At 41.0% G+C, this 14,406-nt stretch overlaps 1 protein-coding gene across 4 annotated transcripts in view; it reads left to right on the plus strand.

Moving 5' to 3' along the window:
* The window catches only part of FBXL5 (F-box and leucine rich repeat protein 5), a 251,460-nt gene that overhangs the window by 168,105 nt on the left and 68,949 nt on the right, over window positions 1-14,406 (plus strand). The window contains exon 10 of one of the 4 annotated variants that reach the window (XM_029590712.1): window positions 7,649-7,750. The exons of the other annotated variants lie outside the window; for them this stretch is intronic. Coding sequence (XP_029446572.1) covers window positions 7,649-7,750 — 102 coding nt within the window. The remainder of the gene's footprint in view (window positions 1-7,648; window positions 7,751-14,406) is intronic. 4 annotated transcript variants of the gene reach the window in all.

Below are 14,406 nucleotides of genomic sequence, written 5' to 3' on the forward strand. Positions count from 1 at the left end.
CTTTTATTTCTGTCTTCCGCTTACTGATGGAGTACTGGTAGCTGTACAGTGCCTTGTAAAATTCTTCATACCCTTCACATTCTGGTATCTAAAAATTACAAATCAAAATGCATTAAAGTAGGAGTTTTTCACTGATCTGCACAACATACTCTACACTTTCATTCAGAATGAATAATTATACAAATATTCTAAAAGTAAAGAATAAAAAGAAATGTCTTTTTTGTATAAAAGACATTTTTACACTCTGTCATATCAAATCCAAATTAGCTCTAGTTCAAAAGAATTGCTTTATCAAAGCTCATAATTTAAATAGAGCCTATCTGTGTGGCCATTTTCATTACTGGCAGACAGGCAGGTTATGAAAACCAACGCCGAGTTTACCGGCGTCGGTCTTCATAACCAGCAGCCGTGGCGGGTCGTGTTAGCAAGGAAGAGCTACGGTTGCGCAAGTGACCCTAGCGCCTCCTTCCTAGCGTGACCCCCTAATTTACATATTGCATGAAGCGAAGATTATTGCATCGGCCCCTGTGTCCACTCACAGTAGTTGAGCAGATTCACATACTCCTTAATGAAGTTCCTGGAGGAAAGGTTCATAATACATTTAGCCAGGTAAACTAAAAGCTGTTATCCCTAGGAGTGAATAATAGAAATTAGATCTACTTTATGGAATCTTCCAAGTACTTGTGACCTGGATTGGCCACTGTCAGAGACAGGTTGCTGGGCTCAGTGGACCTTGGTCTGACCAAGCGTGACAAGTCTTATGTTCTTAAGAATCAAGCTGTTCCTGTTGTATGACTTGAATTTGAAGCAAATGTCAAAACATGTTGAACAAGATGCTTCTGAAAGAACTCCAGAATGTTATTCAAAGGGGAAAGCGGTAAGAAAAATTTCTGTCTATTAGAATATCCCTTGGAACACTGTCAGGGCCATCATTGTAAAGTGGAAAAAGTTTGGTACCACCAAAATACTGCCATTATGAAGTTGTTTTTCCAAAGTCATTAGCTGTGGATTAAAGAAACTGCTGGAGATTGTCACTGAGAGACTTATTTCAGAGGTCTCTAGCAGAGACGGGGGAAAATGTTAACTGTTCAGCATTTCAAAATTATTCCACAATTACATACAAGTATGTAATTTCTTGATGAACAAGACTATTTGATTAGAGGTGTCACATGGTTTGTCTACATTTGAAGCTCTCTGCTCTAAACACTCCACAGATTAAAAAAAACCTCAGAATTAACCACTTAACCTATGCATATTACAGAAGGAAATCTGAGGGGTGAGATAGTGGGATTGGGATAAATGTTTTACTTGGACTGCCAAAAGTTCTTTATCTACCCTTATAGTGGAAAATGGATATAAAATACTTTAACAGTGGGACTTGACTCCAGAGAAGCTCCACAAAATTTATTCTACAATTGATAGCTCATGTTGGTGTCTATTTGGCCATACTGGTACCTTTTTCCATAATGATGGTCATGTGATACAGTCTAGATATATTGGAAAGAGATAACATGCCTGATTCAACAGATAATGGACATTGAGTTAGTACTGAATCCTAAAATTTATTATCCTTATATCCTTCTAATATCTCTTTGGGCAAGCTAAAATTGTCTCAGATTGTAATTGCTGCCAGATGTGAGATTGTTGTTTCATGGAGGAAAACACCTTTGCCTGCTCTATTATCTTTGAAGAAGTATTTGGTCTGTATTTTATTTCGGGAGGTCATAAGGCAGACAAGTAGCAAATCTGTTCTACCTTCACTGGGGCAAAGTTTTTCTGTATCCATATACCCCTAGTAGCAAAAACCCAAGGTGCACTTTTTCTTCTTCTCTTCCCTGTTTAAAAAAAAAAAAAAAGGTAAAAAAAATAACAAATATATCCTGCTTGTTGTCAGTTCTTGTTTCCTCTTTTTGTTGACCACCCTTAGCGAGGGATCCTCACTTGTGCAACTAGGTGAAGCTGCTTGTCATCCAAGAAAGCAGTTATTTAACTTTAACAGGTGTTTTGGGATGATGATGTCACCAGTCAGACAAAACCCATCCACCTCCTGTTCTGAGTTCTTCCTCTAATGAAAGCTAAATAAATGGAACTAGGGGACCAATAATGCTGCCTTGCAGCATGGGATCTCTTTCACATAGCCAGTACAAGGTTTTTCACTTTTTCGGAAAGCTCTAGATTCCATCCATTACAAAGGACAGTAATTTCTATTCACAAAGAAGATACCAAGCTTACCTCTTTTTTTTTAGTAACCTCAAAAAATCTAATTCCAGCTTTTGTCTTCAATATCAAGAAAGCTCTCAAATTAGATTTGAAAAGCCTTCCAGTGGAGGGGAAGGCATCAACATTTCAGTTCGTTATGGTATTTGATACATCAGGAATATTGTTCACATTTCTAAACCTTGCCTCCAAACAGTTCCCCAAAGAATCACTCCATGAATGCAGAGCAGCTCCAGCTCCTTCAACAAGAGCTAATAGCCCTCTTTAAAAGAAATATGGTGGAGCCAGTCCTAATAACACAAAGAAACACAAGATTCTATTTCAAATATGTCCTCATTCTGAAGAAAACATGTGGTCTTCATCCAGTTTTGACCTCAGATCTCAACAAACATCTAAAGAAAATTCAGGGTGAACACTCTAGGAATCATTCTCCCTCATTTAGAAAACAACTGGTTGACCACCCTGGACGAGTTGGCTACACACACATTTCAATCCACAAGCATGACAAGAATTTTCTACTTTTCACCATAGTCAATAAGCATTATCAGTATTGGGTTCTTACTTTCAGGCTCTGTGGCATCCAAGTTTTTGGACGATTGGCTTATATCTAGCAGTACACTTCAGGAAGCACATGCCACCATTCTTTGTACAATAAACATGCTTCAGTCCATAAGACTCATCATCAATTTCCTGAAATACAATATGCAACTCGCACACATAATAGGCTTCTTAGGAGCTTGCCTGCATACCGCACAGTGAGCAGCATTTCTCCCTCAACAGAATACATGTCTTCACCAAAATAATCCAAAGGAAAGTTTCATATAAGTGCTAGGTCATATGGCAGCAATAGTTACATCATTTGCACATCTCCACGTGAGACAAACTCAATGACATTTAACGTTCCAGTGAACACAGCATCTACAGCCGTTATTGTGCAAAGTACATATTTCCAATACCTTCAATTTCTAATTTGGTGGATGAATCCTATAACTCAGATAGGAAAGTTTTTTTTCACCAACCTCAGTTTCAGCTCACAATAATCGATAACTTCAATTCAGGATGGTAATTCCATCTAAACAACCTTGGTTCTCAGGGAACTTTGTCTCCATAGGAAAAATTATTCTCAATGCTAATTGATTTATGTGGAGCAATTTTCAATGATTTAAACACGTTCAGTCCCTGGTTAAAAGGGAGAGTGACATTAATTAATAGAAGATAGCCAAATAGCAATGTAGTACGTTAATGTGCACTAAGGAATAGGCTCTTTCATCCTTCTGAACACTTGCAAGATTTTTAAAATGGGTATCTTCTTAAAGAATGTATTTGATAGCTGTCTATCTTACTGGAACCCAAAACCAGATAGCAGACATGTAAAGTCACCAGCTACAACCATATGAACGAATAGTTGTTGGACCAATGTATAGCCAAATAATTGTTTCAAATTTAGGAACACTGCAAATAGATCTCTTTACAGCCCCATTGAACATTATTTTTCACCTGCAGTTCAAAAATACCAGAAAAGAGTAGTCTAGTGATGGATAGTTTTTCAATCTCATGGAATCAAGGACTTCTTTATGTATTTCCCACAATTCCTCTCATAGCCAAGATTCAAAAATTAAGAGGAGAAAAGAGCCTAATGATTTTGATGGCCCCTTTTTGGACACATCAAATTTGATTTCATTGCTATCTGTGCTTAGCTGTTCAAAAACCAATAAAGTTGAAAATATTCCCACCCCTGGTTACTCAGTACAATGAGAATCTTTTCCACCTGAACTCGCAATCTTTTCTTTTATATACCACATTGCCTAGATCTTGAAAGGGAATTGGTCCTTTCTATACCTTGCCTATAGACAGTTTGTAAAGTAATTCTAGCATCAAGAAAATATTCCTATAGAAGATCTTACAACTTTCAATAGAAAAGATTTTCTGTCTGCATACATAAAAATCAAGATCCCTTTAAGTGTCTTATCCCCTTGAGTGGTTGATTTATTCTGCTTTCTATGGAGAGCACCTGTTGTAGGTTTGCAACTTTGCTTTATTCATATCTGTATAAAGTTGTTACACTAGATTACCTACATTTTTCTCGTTCAAACTTACCTTGCAATCTGAATGGTCAACTGATGTCCTTCATAGCCACATAAGCCTATATACCAGTTCATTGTGACCTGTCAGTTAACCACCTTCTGTGAACCAGAAAGTCAGAAGATGGCATTCAGGGCTTGATTTGGGGTATTATTTAAACCTTTTCCGGCCTAGGCTGGACCCAACTAATAAACAACCCCACTCATAAACTCGGCCAAACCCTCGATTGAGGAGTTTACAACACCTCCTTAGTCTCTCTTGATGCTAATATTGCTGCAGTCCCGTGGTCTGACCATTCGCTCATAACTCTGAAAGGATCCCTTCTATCACATAAAATACATTCAGATGTTACAAACAAATCTAATCCATAAAAGAACAAAAATAGACATAGAATCTTTTAGCGACTGCCTTTTCCAACACCTTCCCCTGCGCATAATCCCTGAATCCCAAATAGAGATAGACAATGAATTTGAAAATTGGTTAACTACTGTATTGAATCACTGCAATAGAATAGCCCCTATAAAACTCTGTCCTGTACGATCATGTACCCACGCACTTTTGTACACTTCAGACCTATGGCATCTGAAAATCTTTTAGTGACTGCCTTTTCCAACACCTTCCCCTGCGCATAATCCCTGCGCATAATCCCTCCAGCGTTGCGCAGTCTTGAGCAACGCTGGAGGAAAAATCCCATCGCTGAGCGGAAAAATGCTTATAATCCCTGCCTAAACAACTACAAAAAAACAAATTAATTACAATAAAACATTTTATGCAAATAAAATATTTGCTGTTAATGGTAACAGTAACATATTATTTAATATTGTGAAATCACCAACTACAATAAAAATGACCACTCAACCCTCCCCCCCCATCTGATTCTTTTTGTAATGGTGTTGCATACTATTTCAAAAACAAAATTCAAAATCTCTCATCAAAATTTGATCATTTACCCATTCCAACCCTCACCTGCCTACTCCTGGACTGAATTTTCAAATATTTCAGTTGACACTACAATTCACATTCTCTCAAAGATTAAAAATTTCCAATAACCCTTACAATTCATGTCCTGGTAAACTCTGAGACATCCATGAATCAATTTCTCCATCTTTAACCTTTAACTCACTTAATCAACTTATCCCTGTCTTCCGGCATCTTCCCAACAAACCTAAAAAAAAACTTCAGTTCTTCCAGTCCCCAAGAAAAAACCCATCAATTCAGCTGTACTAAATAATTACCGTCAAATCGCATCATTAACCATACCAGCCAAAATCATTGAATCTGTTGTTTTACACCAACTGAACAAATATATTGAGGATAATATCTTACACCCAAATTAATACAGTTTCCGGAAAGGTCACAATACGGAAACCTCTTTAATCCGTGGCTTTGATTCTAACGATTATATTCTCATTCTTGACATCTCTGCTGCCTTTGATACCCAAGACCATAATAATCTCTGTACCAATCTCAAAAATATAGGTATCAATGGCAAAGTTCTCAACTGGTTTAGATCTTATATATATCATTGTCCACAATAGATTAATCTAAACAGCATTGCACCGCTTGGTATTTTACCAATTCTGGCATCCCACAGGGATCTGCTCTCTCCGCAGTTCTATTTAATATATGTCTCCTTCCATTATGCCACCTCTTATCAAGTCTCAATATAAATTACAAAATATATGCAGATGACATTCAATTTATCCTCCCATATGACACATTTTGGAAACACACTTTTTCCCTAGCAACCCTCTACTTACAGACAGTCAATACATGGTTAACACATAATCGCCTCACTCTCAACGCAGCAAAAACTGAGATTGTACACTTATCTACTGTCCTTAACTCTGCATGTGCTCCACCCCATGTCTTCATTTTTCATAACCACACCATACCTTTATGCACATTTCATCTGTCATGAAATCAGCATTCTACAAAATTTGCTTATTAAAGAATCTCAAACAGTTACTTTTTCCCAATGATTTCCACTCAGTACTACAATCACTAGTCCTAACATGAATTGATTACTGTAATTCTCTGTACATCGGTCTCCCTGAATACTTGATACAACCTCTTCAACAAATTCAAAACTGTGCCGCCTGACTCCTTACCAATACGTAAAGCCCACATAACTCCTGTACTTAAACAACTTCATTGGTTACCAATTCGACAACAAATTCAATATAAAATCCTGACAATAATTCACTCTTTGCTCCATAATACTTCCTCCATATGGTTATGTTCCACACTTCGACTGTACCAACCACCACGCTATTTTCATTCCTCTGAAAAAAATTATTCTCCAAGTACCCACTATAAAAAACAGCTCGTCTGGATTTAACTAGAAACTGTGCTTTCTCTGTTGCCGGTCCCAAATTATGGAATTCTATACCCAGCCATATCCGTGAACTTATTAACAAGCATGACTTCAAAAAAGCAATAAAAACCTACTTATTTTGTTTTGGCTTTTCCAAACCCCCAGAGTTAATTTCTTGTAAACGACTATTAAACTGGTTTGTATTTTTTTGTTATTTTCCCACTATTCTTTTCTATATAATTGTCCTTTCTTTATATAATTTTAATTGATTTTGTGTGTGTTAATTTTGTAAACCGCCTAGATCCACCATTGTGAGTATATGCGGTATATAAGAATCTTTTAAATAAAATTAGTAGTGTGGACATTATTAAAGCTCTTTGAATATAAAGCTAGTTTAAACGCTTTTTTGACAATCCGGGCCGGATAGCCTCTCTGAAGGAATCTATCAGTAATGTATTTGGATTGTATCACAAATTCAGACCTGGATGAGCAAAGTCTACGCAGACGTAGAAATTGGCCCGTTGGAATATTATTGCGGAGTGCCCTCGGATGACAGCTGGAGTATGTCAATAATGTGTTACGGTCAGTGTCCTTCCGATACAAGGTGGTCACAAAATGATCCTCTGCCACTGAAATAAGTATATCCAAAAATGAAATTTCCAATGGATGGATACAGAAGTTGAATTGTAAATGAGGATTAAGGGAGTTGACCCAGTCCACAAACATATAAAACTGAATATCAGTACCAACCCATAATAAAAACACATCATCTATGAATCGGAGCCACAGGTATATGAAAGGTGACCACTCTGAAGGGTAGATTAACGAGGTCTTGAAATGGTCCATATACAGACATGCTAGGCTGGGGGCCATAGTGGCCCCCATTGCAGTGCCTTTAATCTGCTGGTAGTATTTATTATTGAAACTAAAAAATTTTTTTGTAAGTGCCAATTTTGAAATTTCTAACAAAAAAGATGTGGGGACTCGGTGGGGTACTGGGCGTGAGTCTAACACATTTTCTATAACCCGTAGGGCATCCGCTTGGGGAATGTTAGAATATAAGGAAATGACGTCTAGAGTAACAAAAAAGAATTTCTCCGATGGTACTCTTAGTTCGGACAAGATGGAGATCAGGTGCGATGAATCTCACATAAGATCTAATGTGTGGCACAAATGGTTTTAGAAAGATGTCCACAAATTTGGATAAAGGCTCTAATAAAGAGCCTATACCGGAAACGATAGGGCGGCCAGGGGGGTGATTTAAAGTTTTATGGATTTTGGGGAGGGTATAAAAAACCGGCATAATCGGGTGTGTTGTTACCAAACATTTACCTTCCCTATTGGTAATGATGTTACAGTCAAGTGCCCCTTGAACCAACGTTTTTATTTCCCTCAAAAGCTGGTCAGTGGGGTCTTCAGTCAATAATGTGTAGAAAGAAGAGTCATTCAATTGCCGTAATACTTCAGTTTCATATGCTGTCCTGTCTAAAATAACAATCCCGCCCCCCTTGTCCGCAGGTTTTATCACAATGGAGTCATCATTGGCTAAGTTACTAATAGCAATGGCTTCCTGTCTCGACAAATAATATCGGATATACTGTTGTCTAGATGCCAACATTTGAGCATCTCTTCTAACCAAACATTCAAAGGCTTCTACGAGTGGGTCCACTGGCCCGGGAGGCATCCACCGAGATTTTTTAGAAATTACCGACACATCTGGAAGAGAAGGAAAATTAGTGAAAAATAGTTTCAGTTTAAGTGTACGCAAGAAACGATGCAGATGTACCTGTACATCAAAAGAGTCACATTTCTTAGTTGGAACAAAGGATAATCCTTTATGTAAAACCCCCCGTTCACTGTCCGTTAGCTGGCGTGCAGACAGGTTGAAAACAGTTTTAGGGACTACTGCCATGGATCCGGAGGAGGACGAGGTGTTCGTGTAGTTTTCTGAAATGACTGGACCGGACGAGATCGTGTGCTGCGAGTTTCCCGGGATGTCTGACCAGAGTCTAAAAAAGAAGCCGCAATAGAGGCATATCGTGCAGAGGAGGGAGCAGATGGTAATGAAGAGTCTTCCGGGGCCGGCATTGGAAAATTGCGGTTTCTTCGGCCTTGCCCACGGCCACGTTGTATCTCTTCTCCCGATGAATCTTCTGAGGACGAGGTGTCCTGTGCAAACGTTACCTTCTTCTGTGGCTTCTTTTGCATCCATTTATATACGTAACCAGTCCTGTAATCAGGCTTGTCACGTTGAAATTTGCTGTATTTCACAGCTTTCAAATCACTACGGAATTTCGTGAGGTTCTCCTGAAACTCCTTATGCTGTTGGTCAAAAACTTGTACTGTGGCGGAATGTTTAATCAACTCCAATTTCTGTGTTAGTTCCTCCTGTAGGGACTCCAGTAGATCCTTGTTAGTCTCAATAATCAGCACCATCAGGTCCAAAGAACATTTATTTAAAATCTGATTCCAGCGAGTGAGGAAGGAAGAGTTTTCAGTGTGGAGGCGAGGCTCTTTTTGTATGCGGAGGCCTCTCGGAATTCGTCTTACACGGCAGTATTCTATGAGTGTAGACGAGTGAAGTTCAGCCCGTGTCAGGCGTTTTTGGACATTTATAACATCAGTCCATGAAGTCATAGAAAGCGGTTCTGTAGATGAATCAGCGAAAAACGGGACCTCTGTAAGCACCGCATTCACCGCTGCCTCAGAATAACTAAAAGTCTGATCATCAGTAGCCATTTAATGCTTCAATAAATAAGGTATACAACCAAACAAGACCCGAAGCAAAATCCTTGCACATAAGCAAGTGTCCAACAACAATGGTGCAGGAACAAATCTTCTATTCCACAGTGTTCTCAATATTTTATATCTTTATTAATTTCAAAGAAATATATACGGCAACTCCAAAGGTAAATCACGGTAAATTTCTACAGGTTCCCCTGTAGACCTGTAGAAATTTACCTTGATTTACCTTTGGAGTTGCCGTATATATTTCTTTGAAATTAATAAAGATATAAAATATTGAGAACACTGTGGAATAGAAGATTTGTTCCTGCACCATTGTTGTTGGGTAATTGAAGTCTCCCATTATTACTGCACTAGCTTCCCTAATTTCTCTTAGCATTTCACTCTGTCTCACCATCTTGACCAGGTGGACGGTAGTATACCCCTATTACTATAGTCTTCCCCGACACACAAGGGATTTCTACCCATAAAGATTCAATTTTGTATTTAGTCTCGTGCAGGATGTTTATCCTGTTGGACTCTATGCCATCCCAGACATAAAGCGCCACACCGCCTCCCGAGTGCTCCTCTCTGTCATTGCGATATAATTTGTACCCCGGTATAGTACTGTCCTATTGGTTGTCCTCTTTCCACCATGTCTCTGAGATGCCAATTAAGTCTGTCATCATTCACTGCTATACATTCTAATTCTCCCATCTTACTTCTTAGACTTCTGGCATTAGCATACAAACTTTTCAAAGTTAGTTTTTTGTTTGTATTTTCATTCTGCTTTTTAATTGATAGGGATAAGTTAGAATTTTTTAGCTCAGGTGAGTTTTTAGTTACAGGCACTTGGACTACTTTTCTAATTATTGGAACCTCACTGTCGGGATGCCCTAATTCTAATGCATCATTAGTATCCTTTAAAGATACCTCTCTCCGACCTATGCGCTGCTGAGCGACTGTCTGCTTTCCCCTTTGTTCTAGTTTAAAAGCTGCTCTATCTCCTTTTTTTTATATTTAGCACAAACTATCAATAACCATATAAGCGGTAAAGTTACATTCTGTATTCTTTATTCTATATTTTATATATTGTTCTACATATTTATTTTATATAATACTAGCCGTTAAGCCCGTAACAACGGGCTACATTTAAAAAAATGTTTTCGGTCCATTTCCTTCCCACTCCCTCCCCCTCATTCTCCCTCCCGCCCTCTAGTCTCCCTCCCCCCTCCCCTCACCTCACTCTGTCCTCCCTCCCTCCCACCTCTCCCCTCTATTCTCCCTCCCTCTCACCTTCCCCCCTCTCCTCCCTCCCCCTCCCCTCACTCTCTCCTCCCTCCCCTCACTCTCTCATTCCCCTCCCTTTTCAGCTCATCCACAACCGATAACGGGGGCTGTCCCTCCCTCCCTCATGCGCGCCGCCACTACTGCTCCTCGTCGCCGCTGCTACTGCTCCTCCCGCTCCTGCTCGTTGTTGCCGCTGCCGCCGGCGCATTTAAAAACATTTTTCGGTCCATTTCCTTCCCACTCCCTCCCCCTCATTCTCCCTCTCTCCCTCTAGTCTCCCTCCCCTCCCCTCACTCTCTCCTCCCTCCCCCCTCTATTCTCCCTCCTCTCACCTTCCCCCCTCCCTCTCCTCACTCCTCCATCCCCCTCCCCTCAGCTCACTCTCTCCTGCCTCCCCCCTCCCCTCACTCTCTCCTCCCCTCCCCTCAGCTCACTCACTCCCCCTCTCTCATTCCCCTCCCCTTTCAGCTCATCCACAACCGGCAGATGGGGGCTGTCCGTCCCTCCCTCCCTCCCTCCCTCGTGCGCCGCCACCGCTCCTGCTCGTCGTCGCCGCTGATACTGCTCCTCCCGCTCCTGCTCGCCGCCGCTCCTGCTCCTAGCGACCCAGCGCCATTTTTTTTTCCGGGCACTCTTGCCGACGTGCTCGCCCGCTTATGCGCGGTAGAGCTGCTCTCTACTGCGCAATTTGCGGCACGTCGGTCAGGGCTCCCTTATTTAGTAGATTGTCATAACATATATCATTTAACTGTTCTTCTTACCATTGTTATTCCATATATTTACTGTTATTGTTCCATATATTTACTGTAACTCAACTGTTCCTCTCTCCTTACTCTCTTCCAACCTCCAAGTTCCTGTAACCCTTATTCTTTGTAACTTACTACTTACCACTTCCCTTAACTCTGTCGATGGCTCTCTAGCTATGATTATTGTTGAGTTAAACTCCCATGTTTGATGTGAACCGATGTGATATGACATGTCATGAATGTCGGTATAGAAAAGAATTAAATAAATAAAAAAGGATTCTGTGTGCAGGGAAAAAAGCGCATACAAATGCGCTTACTGACCCGCGGTTTTTCCTGCATGAATGCATGCTAACGGCATGCAAAGGAGGCAATTATCTAATCATAGGCAATGCAGGGAGCAGTGATAATGCTAGTGTGGATTTTTTAATGCAGGGTTTTTTTTTTTTGTTTTTTTTTAAACTACCACGGTCAGGGCACGAGTTAAGTATCCTGACCGTGGTGGCGTGAAAAGCACCTAGCTAAGCGCCTATGTCGGTGTCCTAGTAGCCAGCTTAGGTAGACGGTTTTCTGGGCTCCCAAATGGCCAGCATCGCTAGGCACTTTTCTCGGTGTCTGAGCTGCCAGTTTCGTGACCAGCTGAGTGCCTATCTCAGCACCCGAGCAGCCAGATTCATGGCCAGAAGAGCGCCTAGCTCAGCACCCGAGTGGCAAGATTGGCAATTAGCTAGGCACCTTTCTGGTCACTTGGGCACCCAGAAAGGCTTCTAGCTAAGCTTGCTGGTTGGGAACTGAGATAGGCGCTCAGCTAGGTGCTTTTCATAAGAACATAAGAAATTGCCATGCTGGGTCAGACCAAGGGTCCATCAAGCCCAGCATCCTGTTTCCAACAGAGGCCAAACCAGGCAACTAGAAACTTGGCAATTACCCAAACACTAAGAAGATCCCATGCTACTAATGCAATTAATAGCAGTGGCTATTCCCTAAGTAAACTTGATTAATAGCAGTTAATGGACTTCTCCTCCAAGAACTTATCCAAACCTTTTTTTTTTTTTTTGTATTAAAGCTTTTATTAGCAAACAAAGAGAAGTACAAGCATTCAGTGTACCCTCCGCATGAGTACATTTAACCTCCAACATCATACTGGTACACAAGTGATCTGTCCCCCTCCCTCCCCCCCCCACCACCACGTATACAACTAAAACTACAGTCATTGGTCAATAGGTATCATTGGATCACGCATCGTAAATTAGCTTTATACACTGCGTTCAAGAGCTAGGGACGCTTACAATTGAAAAACAGTAGTACAAGGAATGAATAATAGGCTAACCATCTCAAAGTTATAACTTAAAATAAACAGAAAATAAGAATGTCTAAGGTGTCTGCAGACCCCAGTGGTTAGCGAGAGTCATAAGTCTCATACCACTGCATGAAAGGGTTCCATACAGCCTGATAGGAGGGTATGCGATGTCGCCTTACAGCTATGATATGTTCCAGAACTTGTATTTTATGGAGACGTTTAACAATGATGTTCAAAACAGGTAAAGTAGTGCTACGCCAGTTATGGGCCAAGGCGAGACGTGACACCATATATATCTGTTGGCAGAGGCGCTGCAGAGGAAGGGAAATGCCTTCTATTGATGCGCCAAGAAGAGCACAGGAAGGGTCAAGTGGCACCTCCTTTCCCACCAGCAAGGAAAGCCATTTGGTAATCTCCTGCCAAAATGGAATAACAATGGGACAGCTCCACCATATGTGCAAATATGTCCCTAGTTGACCACACTGGCGCCAACAGTCAGCAGAGGATGTGGAAAACATCTTAAACAGCCTCGAAGGAACATAATGCCATCGGTACAACATCTTAAAACAATGCTCTTGAAGGTTTGCGGATAAAGAGCATCTGCGCGCATTCAAAAAGCGATCCTCCCAGTCCTCCACCGACCAGTTCAAATTAAGATCCGCTTCCCAAGCTGAGGAGCACCCAAGCTTCGTCGTTGGCGCTCCCTGCAATAGTAGATAGATTTTGGAGATTGACTTTTTAAGTCCATAGGCGGATGAACAATATGATTCAAACATGGTCCTCGTCGGGGTCAGCTGATCTTTTTTTAGGATAGTGTCAATAAAATGTCTCAATTGAGCATATTCCAAAAATGGCAACTGTACCGTCGGGTATTTAGCTTGCAAGATTGGATATGGTATTAACCGACTGTCCTTTAACAACTCGCCGATGTTCAAGATATCCAGGGATTTCCACACTGCAAAGGCATTGCTAGGTAAACCTGGTGAAAAGTGAGTATTATGAAAGAGGCCCGATGAAAAATGGTACGGACGAGATCCCACGATCTTCAACTTCCAGCGAGTCCACACCTTGATTGTAGTGGCAAGGGGGGGAGAAATAGTAAGCACCAAGCGCCACGTCGGGCGAGGCTGCCAAAACAGGTCGCGAAGGCTCATGTGCCCCACTATATGTTGTTCAATATCTTGCCAAGGTGTTGTACTAAGTGATCTATTTTGTAGTTGAATGACCGTCCTTAACTGCGCAGCCGCGTAGTACCACTCCAAATTCGGTACTCCCAGACCTCCCGTGGCCTTGGAACGATATAGTACTGTCCGCGCCACCCTGGGCGGTCTTTTCCGCCAAATGAAATCAAATATCTTCCTCTGAAGTGTGCGAAGAATGCTATTGGTCAAGTAGATGGGTAGCGTATTAAAAAGATATAATAATCTAGGAAGGACGTTCATCTTGATGATGGCTATGCGCCCGAGCCAGGAATGAGGAGTCTGGTACCAGCGGAGCAGATCACTCTCAATAGCCTTAAGCAACGGTATATAATTAATGTGATACAATTGGTGAACATCTGCCCCCAAGTAAACTCCCAGGTATTTTAAGGGTTTAACCGTCCAACGAAAAGGCAAGCTACCCTGAAGATCTCGAACAGATGGAGCAGGCAGGTTTAGGTTCAGTATTTCCGACTTCTCAAGGTTGACTTTGAAACCCGAGACCGCACTAAATCGCTGAATGGCTGTCAACAC

The sequence above is a fragment of the Rhinatrema bivittatum genome, chromosome 1, assembly GCF_901001135.1.
Source record: "Rhinatrema bivittatum chromosome 1, aRhiBiv1.1, whole genome shotgun sequence".
NCBI classification, from domain to species: domain Eukaryota; kingdom Metazoa; phylum Chordata; class Amphibia; order Gymnophiona; family Rhinatrematidae; genus Rhinatrema; species Rhinatrema bivittatum.